This window comes from Falco biarmicus, chromosome 3 (genome assembly GCF_023638135.1).
Source record: "Falco biarmicus isolate bFalBia1 chromosome 3, bFalBia1.pri, whole genome shotgun sequence".
Lineage (NCBI taxonomy): Eukaryota > Metazoa > Chordata > Aves > Falconiformes > Falconidae > Falco > Falco biarmicus.
The window spans coordinates 51,894,239-51,915,680 of record NC_079290.1 but is presented as its reverse complement, the minus strand read 5'-3'; the positions used below and the strand labels follow the sequence as shown (position 1 = coordinate 51,915,680).

Here is a 21,442-nt window from a genome sequence, read left to right as displayed (position 1 = left end):
CAAAAGAAGATTTATTATTAGCCCACTCTTGTGCTACTAAGTAATATATTAATGTCTGAAAACACTGACAGTTGAATACCATCATAATTTTCATGGGTTTTGGTTAAATAACAATTACTAAAGCATTTGGATGCTCAAACTGTAAGCTCGGTATCTGTGTTTTTAAACCATTTAACGTGTTTTGCACACCTATATATCAATTGGAAGATATCAAAGGAGTAACTTCTACTGATAACTGGTAGGCTATAATGTACAAGAAAAAACCCCAAAGCTAAAACCATTGCCAGTGCAGTGTTACTACACTGGGTATTTTCCTGGGTATAGCACTTCTCTAGCAGGATCTAATTTTTACAAAGCTCACAGAAATCCAGTTACCAGAGGCATTTTAAAGAAAAATCCATCTTACTGCAAGACTTTTCAAGACTTACAGCAAGGCAAAAATCTCTAACTGTAACCTACAGTAGGAAATAAGTCACTATATATGTGATCATCTGGTTTCCCTCCTTATGCCTTGCTTTGTTCTTCTTTTTCTATACATCCATACTAGCTCATCTTGTGAACTCTGATGTCTCAAAGCATTTTTAAACCAGTGAACGAAGGGAGTAAGTTCAGGAAGAATGAAGGCGGGGAAAAGAAACCTCTGACCTGGTATTACCAAAAAAAAATAAACAAACAAAAAAAAGACACTAAGATGAAAACAAAATAGTGCCATGGATTTACGTATGGGGTTTTGATGGAAACTAGGGCTGGGTTTTAAATCAAAACTCACCATCTCAAAACCACTTCTTTTCATCCGCCTGCAGGACTTGAGGTAAGTACGTATGCGTTTTCTGGCACGCTCTTGATACTCAGGGAATTGTCGCCTGCATGAGTCAATGATAGCCTGGATCTTTTCTTTGGGCTGCTTAGAGATTGGGACCATTCGGTCCAAGTTTTCATCTACAAACAGCCTGACAAACATCTGTTGGCAAGAGGGAGACAGAGGAGATGGGTTTGGAGGGCGGCTCTCTTCTCTTCCTAGCTTCCTGTCTTGATTACTGATAGGAAGACATTTTTTCTATCCACTGAAGAGCTTTGTAATGGGAAGCCAGAAATATTAAGCAAACAGTTCTTTAAAGTGTTATTTTCTGGGGGCCGATTAAAAAAATAGACAAGAAAAGAATAGTCTATAGGACACAGAACTTGTGAGATAAACCAGAACAGACTGTGAAAACAAGCACTGCTTAAGTTTCATTATTAACAATAAGCTGTGATTGCTAATCGTTTTGTAGAACTGATGCTCACTTTTTCGTTTGAACAATTGCTTGTGTTTTCATGCATAATTACATACATTGGGAAAGCAATAGAGAACAGCTGACCACCAGAATGGTCTTCTGATAAACTAGCTACAGCCCCTTTCCATTCAATGGGTGAACATGCACATACACACATCCACATACACACACACGGGCGCACATGCACACATACAAAACAAAGCTTTGTTTTCCTCACTGGTAAAGATGGCACTCTGCCTTAAAATTCTAAATAAAACACAGTAAATCTGTTTTCTGTTGGCAAGAGTTCAATGTGCATTAAAATAATAATTGAAACAAAAATCCTGCAAATTAAATTAATGTGCCTTTAATATTGTCAAACTTACCCATAAATAACAATGTAAAGGAATAGCAGAAGTAAACAAGACAAGTGCAAGAGGACTTACGTTAAAAGCTTTCAGTCGCTCAGCTTCTACCCCATCTGACTCATTAACCTTCTCAGGATCTTCCTGTTCATCATGGTCATCCTCATCCTCATCTCCTCGATTCAGAGACAGATCTTCAGCACCTCTGCCTACACTCTCATTCTTGCCAGAGTCATAGCTTGAATAGCTATGTGCAGGGGACTGAAAATAGACAAAAAGAATATGTTTGTAAAAATTCAGCATGGAAATAAGGTCTACTCATAAAAATGCTTTATAAATATTTAAATAATTCCATGATTTCTTTTTATTCTTTATTATTAACATAAAGTGCTTATAATTCTTGTAAGAGCAATTCCCAATAACATTCATTTCAGTACTTTAAAAAACGTGACCGGCTGCAAATTCAGTAAATCAATTAACAAATGAATTACCTATGATGATTACAGTTAACATGAGATCTTTGCTATACAACCTTGTTTAAGTACTACCTGCAGAAGTATCTTACAAATACCAACTGCCTTGTATTGGACAAGATGTAAAGAAGGGGCAGTTAATTTGCACAAAACTGTGAAGGATTAAGAATTACACATTTAAGGCAAAGAGAATTTAAGTAGGAAACACTGATATTGATCCAATCGATATGAATTATTATCAAGAGCTGCAATAATTTATTCAAAACATGGAGATGATTATGTTCTGGTTTCACCTGCAAAACACCAGAAAGGATTAGAAATGTGTAGGTTTGTTACGTGTGTAGATTTTGAATGCTCTTCTGAGAATCATGTAGTAAAACCATTTTCTCTTTGCATATCAGCATTCAGAACTTCCCCCTGAGCAGAAATTCAGATTGCTGGATGAAACAGATGACCATCTCATTAAAGCATACACATTTGTATGACCAAAAACTTTTCAATTACCAAAAGTCAATACTTTGCTTTCCCCTGAAATATCAAGACTTCAGTTACCTGTTTCCTCTGCATGCACTTCAAACTGCAGACCACAAAAAGATACTAGTAAGAAGCCCTCTACAACTTAACACTTAAAGATCAAAGCTTTCCCTGAGTCACACAACAGTATCAGAAAGTATCTTCACCAGAACCATCAGGTTCATGTTTATATAATTCAGAGCACAATTTTACTTCTAGAATATTTAAATCCTGTAATATTTAAATATTTTTCTCTCTTACTTCAAAGTAAGTTAATACTGTAGTCTATTAACATCAGAGTCCTAAATCAAGTGCTACATGAGGAACTTCACATACACACTTTTTCAGGTGCCTTCTGCCTCAATGTCACCAAAAGTCAGGAGCATAATGCCTCAAACAAAAATATATTTCAAATACTGAAAATCACATGCCTTCATCTACATTTTCAGCTTCTTAAAAACGTCTTTATTTCAGGGTGTTTTCACCAACAACAAATGTAGCTGGGCACTGAGGTTGGAGGGAAAGGCCAACAAAACCATTCATCTTTAAGGTATACTTGCTTAATATTCTTACTCCCACCTTCCTTTTTTCTTTCCCTGTTTTTACTACCATCTTATGTTGGCCCTGTAGTACACCACTGGAGTCACTCCCATACATTTCCTTGCCTTGACTTAACAGCACTCATACCCCAAGCCTTCCTTTTTTTATCTATCCTCCCTAGACTATATACTGACAGTACAAATCCCCTGGGGTTCCACTTTTTAATCCCTAGTGCTCCTAACATCAGATCTTGCAGCCTCTCTCGTCCCCTTCCTTGAGTCTCTTCAGTGTTGAGACCACTCTCCATTCCCTCGACCATTACTGCAGATGTAGGGAGAATGAGAAAACACTGAAAGAAAACAGAAGAGCCATCCTCTGGATACAAACACCTTCAACAAGTAGCGAGCTCACCATCACCTCTTCCCTTCCTACAGCCTATGACTGCACAGTTATGAGGCAAGAAATTATTGAGGGTTCAGCATGAGATAGACATAAGATAGCATGGGAAGGTAAGACCTGGGAAAGCAGTAAAAAAGACCTGTTCCTTTTCTTGACATACTGGTATTTTGTTCTGTGAAGATGATGAATATCTACATTGCTGCCCATTCAGGCAACTCCTCCCTGTAGGAGGTGTTGAATCCACTGAATTATCAGACTTCAGTAGAATATGGTTCCATCCTGATAGGAGATGATGTCTATAACATAAATGTCTAGCATATATAAGCAACCGTGTTTAACCTGGCCAATGGCTACAAGAAGGCCAGCAGCTATAGCGTAAGCAAGCTGTTATGAAGGGAAAAAAAAAAAAAAAAAAAAAGAATGATATTCCTTGATCCTGAAGAAATTCCCAGAAGAAATGTTTTGAAAAAGATGGTTACAATTGGTAGACTTACTGTAATTGTGTCCAAGTGCTGTGCAGTGGAAGCTCTGACTTATACCGCAAGACTTGTTCTTTTGTACTTTGTTTCCCCTTGTGCTACAGCATGCAGAGGGCTTCTAGATAATTAAAAAGCTATTCCATGTGCTACGTGCCACATAAAGCTGTAGAAGCTACTGCCCTGAAGAACCCTACCGTCTGAAACCCTTATTCTGCAAACACTTGATTTCACATGAGTCATTTTCATCAGACTAAATCCAATTAGACTACTCCTGTGCATAAACTTAAACAGATGCAAAACTGATTTCAGTATGTACATATGTTTGGGCTGGATGCCAAGATCATAAATTATGCACCAGGACTGAGATTTGCTTTTGAGAAGGAAAGAAATTCAGGCCAAAATGGATTAGCTATGTCTCTCAAAAATGCAATAGTTGTGGGCTTTTTTAAAGAAAGTGTCGCATAAGGAGCCTTTTCCAATGACTTCTCCAAAATATTTATTTCAATAACAACTTTAGGATCTTAAATGAACCGTGGAGAATAACATACTCTGAGAAAGTTGCATGGCAGGAATCCATATTGATTCATCATGGATATGAAGACTGTGTACAGTACCAGGAAAAAAAAGATGGGGGTTTTCCTAGCTCTTGTCAACAAACTGAGGGAAAAGGTTACAAAAGCTCAGATAAGAATAAATTTTCTACTTTTTTTATTTCTAGAAAGATGAATATTGAGTCAGAGAAGGAACAGACTGTTTCACTTGTGTTGACTCTGCTGTTGTGTGAAAGCTGATAAGCATTTTCTTCTGGTACTCTACTAAGCAGCTGCAGCGCTAAACAAATATGGAGGAGGACAGCAGAGGACAATTTTTCCTCAGTACACATTCTCCAATTTTAGGTCTTGCTCTGTCATTTCAAAAGGCTGCTTTGCCAGACAGGAACCTGCTCATTGATTCCTGTACACCCCTTGACACGCCTGTTTTTATGGTCCTGCAGTGAGATAGGTCAGAGAAGCGATGGTGGTTAAAACGTTTTGGGGTTTTTCTTGGGGTTGCTTTTATTTTCTTCTGCCAACCTGTTTAAGATCAGGATCAGTTCTTGGCTCCAATTCACTACATGAAAGCACAAACCTTGGTGCTGACAGGAGACTGTAAGCATGGAAGGAGTAGAGGGAGCATACACATCTCTGTTGACAGCAATGCAAGATTAAAGCAATCATGGAGCGGAAGAATTCGTAGACACAAGATGTTTCACAGGCGAAACCTTTGTGCTTAACAACGTGGGTTGGAAAAGAAAGTGGCAGCAACGTAAAATAAAAAATCATTCAAGAACAAATGAGGCCAAGGCTAAGGACACGAGTATTGCCTCCCCCAAACATTTAGATGATTATAAAGTCATCTTAAAAATACTGAGATGTTGATGATATCTTCTGACCATTTTGTCCTTGCCTTTTTCTGAAGGTACTGAGTTCATTATTTTAATCTCTTCCTTGCAATAATAAATATTAGACACTTCTGCTTTATAAAAATAAAAGTAAAGGTCCTTGCCTAACAACCTGCTTTCAGGAGCTTGTGACATGAAATATCAACATCTTCCAATACATTCCAAGCCAGCAACAAAAGTGACCTGAAGTAAAGTAAGTGTCAAATCATACAATAAAAGATCTGGGAGGACATCACAGTGTCATCTAGTTCATTTTGCTGCCACAGAACAAGGTCAGAAGGTCATTCCTGACCACTGTTTGTCTGGTTGTTATCTTAAGACTTTCAGTGACAAAAATGCCATGCATCCCCCAAACAATATGCATCAGTGTTTCACTGTCTTCAGAATTACTAAAATATTCATAACACCCCTCACTGACTTTCATAAACAGTGATAAGACTATTTCTTTTTTACCTGTCTACCACATACCACAATGCAGGACAGGTGTACCTGGAGAAGAGAGCATCTCTTCCCTTTTTACAAGAATCTTTCAGACATTTGAAGACTGCTATCATGTTCCCTCCCCTCAGTCTTCTCTTAAAAATAAATTTATTCATGCTATGGAACTCATTCTTACTAGTCCGCCTGTTCTTTATTTGGTCTGAAACTTTCTCAAACAGCAACTCCAAAAACTGCAGAGTGTATACCATTTGAGGCCTTTCTATGGAGGACATATTAATTTATTGTTTGACTGATTCCTAACATGCTTACAGCAGAAAAAGCTTATCACTGTATTTTCAAGATAAAAAAATACCCCATACATGCTAAAGGAAGTAATGCAGAAACCCCATAGCTGCCAACAGAAGTCATGCTGTTATTCTGTGAGAAATAAAGCAGAAGTGATCCAGAACATTAATAAACATAAATTCTACTATAGTGCCCCAATGCCTGGTAGGCTCAGACACTGGCGTATGGCCATCAGACATGGTTTGGAGGATGATGCCATGTGAACTCACTGAAGGAGGCTTCTCCCAGTAACTGATAGCGAAAGACTCTTGGCTATCTTGGTGAGTGTACAACGAAGGTTCTTGATTACTAGAACAAAAGTTATTCAGTGTCAGAAAGTTAATTACTGAGGCTGGTTATTTGTAATGACCAAAAATAGGAAAAATAATGGCTTTGTGATTTTTTTAAAAATGCCTAAAGGGGACAAAGCCTCTGAAGGAAGCACAGCAGATTATTTTTTTTTAAATGAAGCTTCATTTTTCACATTTACATTACATTTTACATTTACATACAGTTGGATAGTGTGTAATTCTTTCAGTTGTTACATTAGACACCTGCAAACCACAGCATCCTGTGAGCTGAAAAGATCTGGAGATTTGAAGTGCTGACAAGACAGTAGTAGTATGGAAAACATAATGCATGGAAGGGAAAGGAATTGTGAGGTAGGCAGAGATGAAAACACTCTACTGGCTATACATGGTTTCTGTTCTAGAAATCTTCCTCCACAAGAGTTACTAAATAGAATTTTTTAATGAGTAAATAAAAAAATAATCTGACATTGACAGAGTTCTGCTCATCCCCTCAGTTGTACCTCCAACCCTTTCTTCCTTATCTTTCTACATCTCAGTCTTTCCCCTGTACCACTACATACACAAAAGACTACAATTTCCACAGTTACTCTTGCAGATTACATGTCCTTTTGCACATATTTTCCCATTGTGCTATTGTGTATATTTTTTATAGAAGTCATTCCTATGATTCAGAAAGTGATTAGAATATTCTTATGACACCAGGTTTGAGTGCTTCAAAGACTTTTTTTTCCAGATTGTCAATTAAATCAGAACTCGATCTGAATTTTTTATTTCACATGTACATTTTCAACTGATTCTACATATGACAAGGTTTTTGAAAGAAGTGTGACACACTGGATTTCAGTGAACTGACTGTGAGTAAGAAGCATGCATTTATTTGACATAAAAACAAAATTAAAAGGCTAAGCCTGTAAGGTGAAGGGAAAAATTATGTCCTATATCTTCTCCGTAAAATTATATTTGAAATCAATATTTGAATTTTTTTCAAATTTGAAATGCAAAATATTTGAAATCAATATTGGATTCTTAGTGTTCCACTTCCTTTCCTGCAAAAACTATGTATTTTCCATATTGCATGGAACTGGCCTACAGGAGGGAGTGGGGTGGTTTTTTACATTAAATCTATAACATATGTAATATAAATAACACATAAAGAAAACATAAAATACATTTGCCATATGTGCCCTTTTGGTATTAAATGAGGTTAAGCTATGAATTCAAACGTTCCTATCTTTTCCTTTCAATTCAAACCGTAAAGCAGGAGGCGTAACTTCAAAACCAAGGTTCAGCTATTATTCTAAGCAATCCTCTTTCAGTTTTTATAGACAGAGGTCCAGCTCTCTATTATTTTTCATTAATATGCCATTTTTTCCACAATACCTCTTAAATCCTATACCTTTCTCTCCTCCAGATTTTACTGTTATTATAATTTTTACACAGCCCCCTTAAATGTTCAGACTACCACGTGTATGGAACCTTACTGCCCATCATTTTTTTCTCATTATGTAAAAGACTCTGAAGCCTCAAACACAAATCCAGCTTCTCACCATTTATTTCAAGATCCAGTTAACTTCATTTTTATAAACTTGTCACGTATTTGCTCATCTTACCCATATCTTTGCATCTGACTATGACCAGTTTACTCTTCTTGTTACACCACAGTTGGCCTTTCCAGCTCCTTCATAAAATGTCTCCCTTGTTAATTGGAAGGCGTCATTGTGTATAATTCTGCTATTTGGAGCATGAGGCTAGCAGCATTTTTACCGGAAGAGTGGAGACCTGAAATCTAGGGTTTCATAGGTATGACTCTTATAGAGTGTTACCTAACATGTAAAGTGTTGTGGATTGTATAAGACATTTTAAAAATTTGTATTATGCTGAAATACTAAAAGATGTTTTGTTTGCTTTGTGTTAACAACGTGAGCTCCAGGAAGACAACTGTTCAGTTATTTACAATAGCAACTAAGAAATAAAAAGATTTTTCTCCTGAATTATCTTTGACATGGTCTTTTCTCCAGAGGCATTTTTTTTACAGTAGCCACTGAGAGAACAGTGATTGTTCCTGAGACTACCTACTTATTCTTTCTCAGTAATTAGCCAGTCTATTATCTGTTTGCTTATAATATTCAACAGAAGCATATTTATTAGCAGTAAGTAGAAGTAAACTGTAAATTACCCAGACACTTTCATTCCAGCAGGATTTATCTGGATAGACAGACATTTGGATAATTGAAAGATAAGAAATAATTGAAGGAACCCCTGAAACACAGATCTTCTTGTGATATATTTTTTCCTTTTAGCTAAAATATAGTCTACCCTAGGTCTATCCCCATTGGTATTGACTGACATTATTGAAATATATCACTTTGCCCTAACAGAAATAGCCTCAGAAATAAAGTAGAGAGTGAAAACAGAGAGGCAGCTAAGAATTCTCAGTCAAGTAGAAGAATGAAGTGTATTTAGAGGTGATAGTTAAGTGAGCTTCTTTCTAATTCACCCACAACCAAACTCTTATTACCTGATTCAAGAAGGCTCCTGCTCCTTGCCCATTCATTCTGGAGGAGCAGAATTCTTGCAGGATCAGATTAAGCATGTCCAAACCTCCCTAGCCCACCAGTGTTGAGAGTATCAGGGCAGAGCCAATTTAACAGAGCAGGACACTCGCCTACCTCTCACAGCGTTTATTTTACAAAGTTGTTTTATTAATGACAGAATTCCTGTCACTGATGTAGGAATACAGGTATTTTCAACCAAATACTATAAAAAGCTAGTTATATAACCTCCAGTAAGTGGTCATGTTGCAAAATGTGGCTGCTGTGGTTTTGGCAAAAATACAGAGTCCCTTGTGGGATTTGAAAAGTCAAATCTAAATGGTGACAGACTTAAATAAAAGCCTCAATTATTTTTGGCATCATAAATCACTATTTTGAAAGTTTAGAAGGATCTGTCAGAGTTTCTGTGAATTTGAGAAACAGAGTCTGCCACATAGAAAAGCTCCATCACAAAATTCGGGATTTCTGCAAACCGCAAGCCAATAGAGGATTTAAACTTTTCCTTTAGTACACCCCAAATCAAACCAGAAGATCTTATTTAAAATGTTATACTCTTGTAAAAGCCTACCTTACAAAAAACCCAAAACAAACAACAACAAAAAAACCACCTCAAAATACAACACCAAAAAAACCACCTACCTTTTTATCAAAGGTAAGGAAACTTCATCAGCAGTCTCTGTGAAGCCAAGAGTGTGGGAGGGTCCCATGTAGTTCTTGTGCTTTTGGTTAAATGCATCAATCAAAAACTTCTATTGGAAAACTACCATTTCTAATTTTTGGTGAAATTTTGACCTTTTGCCAAGAACCTTTAGTTTCCACTCAGATTCCACAGCCTTCCATTTGTCAAGGTTTTTTCATTTTCTCTTTTGTTTTTTAAATGAAATAGCGATAGTTTATATGGGGAGTAGGGAACGTTTTTCTTATGAAATATACTTCAGCGACTACTGAGGTTCCCATTACAGGCAGGTAGTGACCATTTTTGACCACCAATTCTCTGGTCATTTGTTAAACAACTGGCTGGTAAGACTACTAGAAACTATTTTGCAAAAACACTGGGCTATTCATTTCTTCTCATTCTATTCAAATTGAGAATGAAACCTCTAATGTAGGCAGCACATTTAGGAAGTAACTAAGATGGAGAAGACCTATATAAACCTGAATATCACAATGACAATCACAATGCAAGCCTTAAGGCTCTCACTCCTCTCTTTGCAGCCTGTCTTCATCTAAGTGACAGAAGAGTAAGACATAGCTGAGCAAGTCTACAGGAATATAACAAACAGCCAAGTTTCACAGGCACTCTCCTGCAAGGTAGCAGCAGCAGCCCTGAAAAAACCCATAATCCTTGACAAAATTCAATCTATCCTTTTAAAGCCCATTTACTAGCCAACAGTTATATCCCTACTGTTACAAAATATCCCAAATGGCTGCTATCTTTCAAATCAAAAATAGTAACTGAATATTACAGCTGCAGTCACAGCCTCTGAAGTCTGACTTAGGTACAACATTATTGTCAGCAAAAGCAGGAACTGAGATACAGGAGTGCAATAATTTCTGGGGTAGTAGTTTAAATGTCCTAAGCTCAATGTTTTATTTCTAGGATTTTAATTTCTTAGTAGTATCTGCATGCAGAAAAATAATGCTATTGTAAATACAGATAGAGCAGGCCTCCACATCAACATAGCATCATCAAATACTCTATTTTAATCTTGAGCACGTTGCTGCTGGAAAACCTAAATAGAAGAATGCCCTTCCTCACTTTAACAATAAGGAATATGTAGAGGAATGAAGCTGGGTTAATTAGCATTGATAATATACAGCTGTGGGCTGGCTTCAGGGGTGGCGGGTTGGCTGATGTAGATAAGGTGCAGCTGTGGCTGGTTCTGCTAAGTGGTTGGGCAGCCAAGGAAGAAACAGAGAGAGCACGTGCCTTGCGTGAGGAGAGACTACGAGAAGGCAGCAGAGGGACTGGCATGAAGGGTATGTTGGTATGTGGTGGTGAAAGACCTTGTTGCAGCCGGCTAGTTTGGAGAGTGCTGCGACAGGAATACAAACCACATGCAGTTCACTGGTTTAGTTATGGGTCCTTTGTCAAACATCTACAATGAACTAGAAAACTGCCATAATCTGTTCTTTCTTTCCCTCGTTTGTTATTCCTTCTGTTCATGCCTGTTGGTTCAGTTTAAACCATCTTTTCCAAGATGCTTTCTCCTAAAACCTTTCATTCTTTTCTTTCTCTTTGAACTCATTAAGCTTTTAGTTCTTATTGCTTCATTCTCCTCTTGCATTTTTCTCTTGACTCTCATACGATTTCCTTCCATCTTCCTCCCTGAATTTCTCTTTGCTTCCTCTTGCCATCAATTTAAGCTGTGACACCAAGAGGGTTCATTAAACTGTTCTCTTCTTCAATTACAAACATGAAACATAAGGCTATTTTCTCAAGTCTCAAAGCATTAATCTGCTCTGGGAAATTACGTGCTTATTTGTGAACAACATCCCTTGAATCTATGACTGTCAGCTACAGTTAAAGCCCTTGCTAAGAGAACTACAACCACAAAGATTCTAAAGACTTTGTACCTGCCCCCTTACTCCACCAGCTTTTTATTCCTCTTGCTCTAAACCATGACAGTTTTCGACTTCTCCATAGCAGCTCGGGTGTATGCAAGCTTTTCCTGTGTGCAAAGCAGTGTTCCCAAGGAACAAACACATCTGCAGGGGAAAGAGTTCAAGTTATATCAGGAAGTCAGGAGATTATTTTTTTTTTTTTTGGACACTTACTTTCACCCTGCTCCCCTATCTCTGTGCATCCCAGAAAAGCTGGAGACGGAAGCTATGTAAAAGGCTTCCAGGTTGTACAAAGTTTCAAAAGATATTTCCAGAGAGTAACAGCAGAGACAGATGTAGGGATAATAATACATCACTACTGCAAGGTTTGTGTCACAAGAGCAGCACCAAATGAGAGGAACATTTGTTTTAACTAGGTAATGGAAAAGAAAGAAATGAAGATGAAGAATGCCTCTGTCCCATTCTTGCCAGGACTTTGGCAAGAATGCTATCTGAGGTCCAGGAACTAAGTTACTCCCTTACAAAGTTTGCCAAAGGCTACACAGCAGCTGGACTTAATCACATAGTTATATGCTAAGCTGTGAACCTTTATTTTCTAACAAGGAAGGAGGAGAAGCATTTTTTTTATCCTAACTCATATGAGTAAGAGCAACACAAGACAGAACAAAAGTGGGAAATAATGAAGAACTAAAAACTATGATCAGGACAACAGAGGAATAGGGTTTAACAACGGACCTTTCTTGGTATGCTCTTTGTGAATCTATCCTAAGTCCTTCACTGGGCTGATTTTCTCTTCCTACTTCGTTCCTACAGCATGGCATTTCAGAGGTTCTCCCACATTTCTCCTTTCAAGTCTGAGCATAGCAGAAGTACACGTGTTTGGAAAGAAAATTAAAATTCAGTTAGTGGAAGCAACAGAGAAGGGAACTCCAACTCACCTGTCTCCATTGTTGGAGACAAATTTAGGCTCTCCCTCCTTCAGTTTGTGTTCTCAGTCACTACAATCATATGTCAGAATAGGTGAGAGGAGACAGTCCTGTCACTCTTCTGATTATGAGAGTCTCACTGATCATTTACATCTTCAGAAGTACAGATTAGATGAAAAAAAGATAGTAATGGTAATGCATTGAGAGACAGGCTCATGCAAAAAAACAAAGCTAATTGATTAATGACATGCATGTAACCCAAAATAATCTGTTCAGTACTGAAAAGCCATTTACAACTGATCCCAGTAACAGTATGACATATTAAAAACTGATTTCTTTGGGAGAAAGCTAGGAATGCAACAAGGGCACAACAGCAATTAGTTGCTTATGCAAGAGAGGAGCAAATTACTTACAGAAAAGTATAGGGCACAACTACAAAATGAAGGACTAGCTTGTTCTTGCTTTTCCTTTCTGCCTTTTGCCTCTATCTGCTTATAGTAGCAACCTTGTTTTTTCTTTGCTGAGCTTTATAAAACATCTGTGGAGGTAAATCAGCTGGATTGCATTAGCAGCTAGGTCTGGAAGACAGAAACTAATTGTCTTAATTATTGCTTAAGAACCAAGTGGGGAGATTTAGGACTCAAGACCAATCAAAGGGGACAGATGAAGACAGGACTTCTCAACTGGGGAGGGGGCTAGTTCATAGTTTGCAATAGTCTGACACGGGAATAGCTGAGATGTTTGTAGCTGATGCTGACAGAATAGATTACTAATTAGTTCCCTACTTATCTGGCACAAATAAATCCTTAGAGTGATTTGTAAGAAATGATGTAGTTTGACCTTTTTTGTTTAGTGAAGGAGAAATAAAGCATTTATTGTATGAGTAAGCCAGATGTATCGCTTAAGGTTAGCACATGACAGCAACCATTAAAAAATTGCAGGAGAATTTCTCATAAAGGCAATCTCTAGCCATCAGTCCTCCAGACCAATGAATCCTTAGGATTAATACAAAAAGAGCACCAAGAAAGGAACAACAAAAGAATATTTCAGTCCTAAAGAAATGTTGACTGTGCTTCTGCTAAAGACACGGCCTGACATTTTGGGGGTGGGGGATGGAGGACAGTAATATGAAATGCGTTAAACATGATTCCCAAAATAAAAGGCAAATCCTGATCAAACTATTCAAGGACCCAATTCTAGCAAACAATTTCTTCCTCAGATGAATCAGAGAGATCACAGTAGCTTTCTAAATCCCTACCAATATCATTAAGTATGTCTAGTGTAGCATAGCTTTCATGGTACCATCCTGAAGAAATCAGAAACTCTCATTATAATCCATAAATTTACCTGCTCAAGGTGGTACAGTGCTTTCTAACTTGTACAAACATAACAGTTGGACTTGATGATCTTAAAGGTCTTTTCCAACTCAAATGGTTCTATGATTCTATATATTTGATGCAGAATTGAGCTGAAAGTTTTGGGTGGCCTGGTTATAAACGAACCCTGGCATTTTATATGCAGCCTGTTAAACTCTTAGGCTTGTGAGAAGAGAATCATCCTGCTTTCTCCAGGACAGCGTGGCATAGTGTAAGCTCCCAGAACAGCTACTGTTTGGAAAAGAAATTGCACTTCCAAACTTGATTCTGTGCTCCAGTACTCTCTGTGATTTCTTGTAGTTACATAATCCTTGTTTACTGCAAAATGTTTCTGTCACATTGGTACTCAGAGCTCAGTCAGAGGGAACCATAAGCAGTCAAGCAGCACAGATGTTTCCAAGGTGATCTAACAGACCTAGTTTGTAAAAGCTCAAACTCATTTACAACAAACAGTATTTTTAGCTTCTATTAGAGGAGATATTTTGAGTTGTAAATTCTAGAGACCACTTTGTTACATGCGTTCACTTTAGCTTACTAAATTAGTGCACAAGGCTCAGCTCTTATCACCATCTAGCAATGGAGAACTCTCCTAGACAAGTAGAAAATCCTATTTGGCAAAACTCCACTTCCTCCAAAGAACCACATCCAAACCACATTGTTGCAGAGGACGAGTTCTGGGAGGAAAACCAGCTAGAAGTGTACCGGAAAAATGGAATAAATCAGAGCAGGCAGTGCATTTTCTCATATTGATATCACAACGCAATGCCTGACTATGCAGCAGTGAACAGCTATAAAAACTGCTTTGTAACTTGCTCCAACCCAAATGATTTAGTCTTCCCCCTGCACCCCAAAACTCAGGTTGATCCTATATTAAGTCAGTCATGAAGAGAACTAACTGAAAAGTTCAGATCCAGATCTGAACTGGCCTAAAGCTTTAAAAGTTTGGTTCTGTTTGTATTTGCTTTCTTACATTATATGACTCCTACTTTATCCTTAGCTTCCATAGATTAAATTGAAAGAATAAAGAGGAAAACAAAATAGAATATATTTTTAAAAATAAAAATAAGTCACCCATATGTCTATTTTGAGAAAGTGTCCCCCCTCCCAGGGCGAAGCTGCCTACACAGTGTGCTCACCCTTTCTCCTCTTTCACAGAGCTCTACCTGAGTTCAAGACATGCACTGCTGTGATCCACAGGCTGAGATTCTTTTGCAGTATGAATGAGGAATATAACTCTCATCTGCTGTATTTTACAAAACACAAATACAAGATGCACAGAATGTGAGAGACAGAAGAGTTTTCTGTAAACAACCCCATCATTGCCACTGGAAGTGGCATTGACTCTGGTCTGTTGCATGGCCAGGCCACAGGTCAGAAAAACAGTAATGAGGAAATATTTTAAAAAACTGAAAGGCAAGGATAAGTTTAGCAACATTCCCCTTTCCCAGTGAGTAACCAGATTTAATGAACCAAAGCAGAATGACTGCTTTTGCACATGCACTGTCTGCATGGACTTTCCCTTAGTCTGCCAGACCTGCTGCGTGCATCCAGCACCATTAGCATCATCCCTGCAGCTCTCTGAACTTTCCTGCATGGAACTTGCTTTCTGCCTAGTGAGCTGCATCAGAGACAGCTCAGAGCTGATTACATAGAGCAGAAGGTCATGTGGGGTCGAAAACGCACCCATATACCTGAAGCTGGTTTAGCTGCCAGGATTTGCACTATGATCTATGTACCAAGTTTTTATCCCAAGATCTTTACTGGTTCCTTATGATCAATTAAGTCAACAGTGTCTGTGCTAAGAGTCAGGATACAGTCTAAATTCTGTGGATTCAAAGACAGCTGCACAAAACAAACTCATTTGCTCTTCATGTCTTACTGATTTTTGCACACATGAGTTTTTGTGATCTAGATAGACACTGGACATTAGGAGCCATGAGCCTCTAAATCTAAGATTTCTCAATGAAACTGTGATTCAGTTCACCAGAAGGAATTTGTAGGGGGTCTGAAAAGGCTGCAGTGTATTTATTTTGTAGCTAAGAGTTTACAGGCATATTTTCTAAAACACAAACAATAACTTTATGACTCAGAAAATGGTCCCTAAATAGAAGGTTTCCTGAAACACATGTGTACTAGTGCTATTTTTAAAGATATATACACCACCAAGTTTTGCAATGCCAGAATTTATAAAATGAGCAATATTTACTTGTCTGTAAGGCAACATCTGTAACACTACTTTGTATATTTTGCTTTCTGTTACAACTTGGTAAATTACCTGTCAATCTTACAGTCAACAAAATAAATACAACAGAATTTCCTTTTATAGACCCTGGGCCTACAACCCCTAAAGTAGGGCTCTATTTGAACACAAGGATGACACGTGACATAGGACACTAACAGGTTTGTTTTCCACTATTAAAAAGTAACACCATGCAGACAATGATAGTACGTAGAAATCAATTTGCTTTCACAAATCTGACCTTTTCAGTCTTGTCAAGAAATTCTGCAACTCCAGTACAACTTTTTTTTAAATGAATGTGATGATATGGGTTCAAGCTATTCAATTTTTCTATGCAGTGCTTTCAACAGTGCCATAAGCAACAAAGTACAGGCATGCGACTCACTCTGGCATTCACAGCTCATGTCTACGAGTCCTATAAAGAAGTAGCTTTAATATGTGCTCAGTGATTCCTATTAAAATATATCCAGTATATTATACTTCAATAGTGTATATTAAATATATCTTCAAAAAGTAGATCTGAAGAAACCTAACTTATGTTCTAGATCCCCAAGCCCTCACCATCATGCCTTCTCCATTTCACTCCACAACACTTCCACTTCTTACAGGGCAAGAGCTGAGGGGCTTCTTGAGGGCTGTGAAAGTACTTACTGCCCAGGCAGCTTCCACCTCTCAAAATGAAAGGCCCTCATGAAGACCATAACCTGGGCCTTTCCACCTGAATCAAATGCAGATTTTCACAGAACTTGTAGCAACCCAATATTGTGAAGATTCCTGCCCTATCAAATTAGATTGAAACTGGCCAATACTTTCAAAGGTTAGGCAGGGACAGACAAACTAACAGAGCATAAAACACTTCCTTAGGAAACAAAATCAAGACGATGATCAGCACCACAACAAAGATCTTTTGACACTGATAGAATAACCTGCACCATGGAGATAGAAAACCAGTATTTTTTTCTGGATAAAACACTTCTTGAAACGAAGATTTTAAAAAGCATTTCTTACCTTGGACATGAGTAAAACAGGAACAGTCTGACATAAAATCTCTAAATAACACTACATCTAAATGCATTTTTATGGGAAGTCATACTTAAGACCTAACAAATATGTTGCAAATTCTTGCTCTAGGTAGAATGAATTTCAAAGTGGTGTGTGGGAGGTATCCATAAGAGAATGATCCCATATTTATTAGCCACTTCCATAGCACTTTGAGCATGCAGTATTATTTTTCTGGGTATATGTACAAGTATGAATATGTTCTATGGTATTATGATGTAGTTCACAACACTGAATAAGGTAGGGATATATTTATTTATTTATTTAATATATTTTAACCTCACAGCTTAACTGAAGGCAAGAAATATAAAGTAATGGTCATAGAAAATCTGTTGAAGGCATGAAATAGCTTTCATGAAAATCATTTGGTAAGATGATGTTCTTAAAAAGATTCAACTTTCCAAGTAGCTACTTTTATTTAACAAACCTGTGAGAGGTTAACTAATGTATGAAGCAACGTATTTGTGCACAGCCACGTTCCTTTTAAAGCACTGCCCTCCAAGGCCCTGCTCTTAAGATGTTATGTGTGACAGACATCGAATAGCTTTTAATTGCTAATACATTCTGCACATTATGTTTAATCAAGGTTCCACGTGAGTTTTAGGACAATCCTAGCTTTCTTTAAAACCACAAACACCCAAATTTATAAGCTGAGAGCAAAAATTTCTACCATTTATCATTCAGCCTTTCAAAAGTCAGGGAAAAAGATAGACAACTACTCTCCTTTACAGTGTTATCAGTGTGAGAAAACTACAGAAGAGCTTACAACCTTTTTGCCAGACAACTCCCTTTTAATTACCTCAGACTTGTTGCATTGCAAAGGAATTCCCTGCAAGCCATCCCTCAGACAAACTCCAGAGGGAGGATGAATGAAGCTAGTTTTTCTTCAGCCTTCCTCTTCATGATGATTTGCCAAATATGGGATTACAAAAAATACCACTACAGTCTGGCAGGTCTACTCTCACCTTGCAAGGAAGATGGCTCAAAATCATCCAGTTGCAAGACTCTAAAGACCCAGAGAAGCTCCTGTTTCAAACCTTCACTACTCTACTCCAAAGGTTTCTCGTTGAAAACTAACCACAAGGAATTATTTCCTTTACCACCACTCCCAAAGCATTTTCTAATATTCATGCTAGTACCTTAAATAAGCAAATAATCCTTATTTATCATCTTGTTAAAATTAAGACACAAATACAGTGTAAGTACACACACACCATGGAAGGTGTTGAAGTGTTGGAAAACTCTTCTCAAGAGGAATTACTATATCACTTAGTTTTGCTTTGTGGACTACACTTACTATTTCCAAGGCCAGTATTTCAGTAGCTGTTTTATAAAAAGCTTTGAAATAAATCTGAAGCCTATTTATCTTCTCCTTTTTTCTGTCCTTTGTGTGCAAATAAATCAGCCTCCAACCTGGCACTTCTTGAGTAATGTTTCTACAACATATTTTTTTAATGATTTTTTGATCCTAAAAAAACCCAGCACTGGTCAGTCCTAATGACCACAGGTTTGGTACATCTCTGAAAATCTACAGGTGACAGGCGGATCATAGGACCAGATTAAGGCTTTGCTGCCTTATGCTTTACAGAGCTCAGGTTTCACAGGCTTTAAATAACCGGAGCTATGGAAACACTCTTTATGCCTTAACTTTGCACACCAAAAATGGTTTACCTTCGTTACTGTTTCACTTGATCTGATCACTGAAAACTGCATTGCCCTCAATTAACTAATTCAAGGTAAGAACATGTGGGGTGTTTTTTTCTGGAAGGATGAAAAGCTTTAGGGTAGGATTAGTGAAGCCCATTAATTTTTGAAATTAAGTGCTGTCCTTTTGCTTTCCCGTATCTTGGATTCTACAGTTCCACCAAAGACAGAATTAAACTTCTCTATTTTATAAGATAGCTGGCTGTAGCCTGAACACAGCCCATGGAAATTTGCCCTTGCAGAGTTAATACAAGTCCTGCTATTTGAAGTTGGAACGGACCTTGAAGCTAACATTTCATATTTTATCACTGCCACTTTAAACCCTCTTACATTAATCCATACCCTCGTCAGGACCTTGAGTGCACCGTCGGGCCTTATTTTTTCTGGCCACATCTCCTGGCTAACTCCATCTCTGTGCTCCTTTCCAGGAGTCCCACTGAAGCCGAGCTATGCCTTGGGCAGGAGGGACCACTGGTGTCCCAGGCTGCTCCAGGTTTGCTGCACAAAGTGCTGCACAAAGTGCACTTAGTGCACTTTCTGCACTAAGATGGGACATGTCCACCCCTCTTGCTTGTCTGCTAGTCATTGGGTTTTCAGTGGGACCTGCTACTGCCAGCAGCCCTACCCTGCAGGCTATGGAGTGCTGTGGGGCTATGTCTGCATCAGAAAGGGCACTGCCTTGGGTCATGGCCACCTTCAGCTCCCTGATTGCCTTCCCTTATGGAGAAGCCTTGATCTTGCTGGTCTCTGACAATGCTGATGATGAAATATGCCCTAAGTACTGACATGCCATTTCAGAAATAGTTCCCTTCAATGCCCTGCTGCTAGTCTTGCTTTTGAACTGCTGCACATAAGATCATTTCCTTCCTTGTTCTCTACTTAGAAAAACTTCTGGAACAGCTTCTTTAAAAGTACCATATAAAAGCATTGTTGCATCCAATCTAGTCCCATATTCAACAAAACCTACAGCAAATCTACTCTGTGCAAATGCTACTAATTTCATATTGCATGCTATTTGCTAAATTAAGCATTCATAACATTATACTGGTTTATCCACATTTTCAGAATTTTTTGTCCTTTTGATTCTTTATTACAGCTAAAGGAATGACCTGAAATGTGTGCTGCCAAGATCAGGTAAGGAATATCTTTTCTTGCCAATCTCACCACTTGGTCTTGTCAATAATTTTTCTTTCTGAGCCTTTTTTGTTGAACTGAACAATGGCAAGAAAAGGGCACTGAACTAAGGCCACGTAACATAAAACTCAAGACTGTGAACCGGGTTTTGAATGGCCAGTTCTTCTGACTCCTCTGTTGGTTTTTGCCTTTATAGATTGTAGCAGAGGCAACAGCAGAAACTTAGGCTTCTGGCAGAAGTGTAAGAAGAGATATTGAGTCATGAGATCACCTGCTGGGATAATCCTGTATGAAGAGGAGATCACCATACAGAGTGGATCCACTTCTAGATTATTCTCCTAATCAGTAATTATGTAGCAGATGACAACACAGCTGAGTTGGATTAACTTGTAAGGCTGATTGAGAAAGAGATCCCAACACAGGAGACAGGAAGTAATAATACAAAAAGTCACTTATGTCAATTTGGACAAACAGGGAGATGAAGTGAGGGCCTCAAATGGCTGCATGGCAGTGGAAATTTCATGTCCTGGTGATTTCAAAGAAGAAGGAAGGAAGAGGGACGCTACTGCACACCCAGCCTCTGACCTGCAGCAGGACTTTGCAAAGCACTGCAAGAGATGGAGCACTTGCAGAGGTTCGGCTTTGCCCTCAGCTCTGTATATTCCTTGCTACTAAAAGTAAAAAAGCTCTTAATTTTAAAATCTTTTTGTTTTCTATGTTACATGTTTCAGTTAACACTAGCCCAAAAACCAGTGAATAGTAAACATAGTGTCCAATTGCTGTAACACCAATAAGTGGTGTGCGTAAGCTACCGTGAGATCTGTTGGTGTCAACATTAGTTATGTGGCTTTGGTGGCTAAAGCCTAGAAGTTTTAGAAAATGGGCTGCTGGAAGAAGAATCTTTAATTTCACACTGTCAAAAGCAGTTGCCAGAAACAGATGGGAAGTACGTAGGCCTATTAAGCAGGACAAAAATTTAGCAATCAGGAGACTACTCAGCCAAGCAAGCTATATATACCAGCGTTGTGAATCAAGGACTGAAGGGCAGAAGTAATATTTGAGGAAGCCAAAAAACTTGTTTGATACAGGTGTGCAGATGCACATGCACACTCGTATTTTGTACATGAATTGAAAACCTAGATTTAAAGTCCAGTGCCTCAGTCATTTGAACTATTATTCTTGACATCTTTTCATAACTAAGCAGAAAAAAAATCACATTGCTATACAGCTTCAGACAATTATTCTGACACTTCTACAGTCTCAACATCCTGCAGTTCTCTCAGTTTTGGCTACATACTCATTACTTAGTTCAATCAATGGTCCTATCAGCAAATTAATGGCTGTATCC

The 21,442-nt window shown here is 38.2% G+C and overlaps 1 protein-coding gene across 4 annotated transcripts in view; it reads right to left on the bottom strand.

The window, feature by feature from the left end:
- NOL4 (nucleolar protein 4) overlaps positions 1 to 21,442 on the bottom strand; it is a 201,352-nt gene that overhangs the window by 49,433 nt on the left and 130,477 nt on the right. For 3 of the 4 annotated variants that reach the window (XM_056333150.1, XM_056333151.1, XM_056333153.1), the window contains exons 7-8: positions 1,700 to 1,879; positions 770 to 961 (exon numbers count right to left, since the gene is read on the bottom strand). In XM_056333150.1, coding sequence (XP_056189125.1) covers positions 770 to 961; positions 1,700 to 1,879 — 372 coding nt within the window. The remainder of the gene's footprint in view (positions 1 to 769; positions 962 to 1,699; positions 1,880 to 21,442) is intronic. The other variant, XM_056333152.1, reaches the window with a different exon arrangement.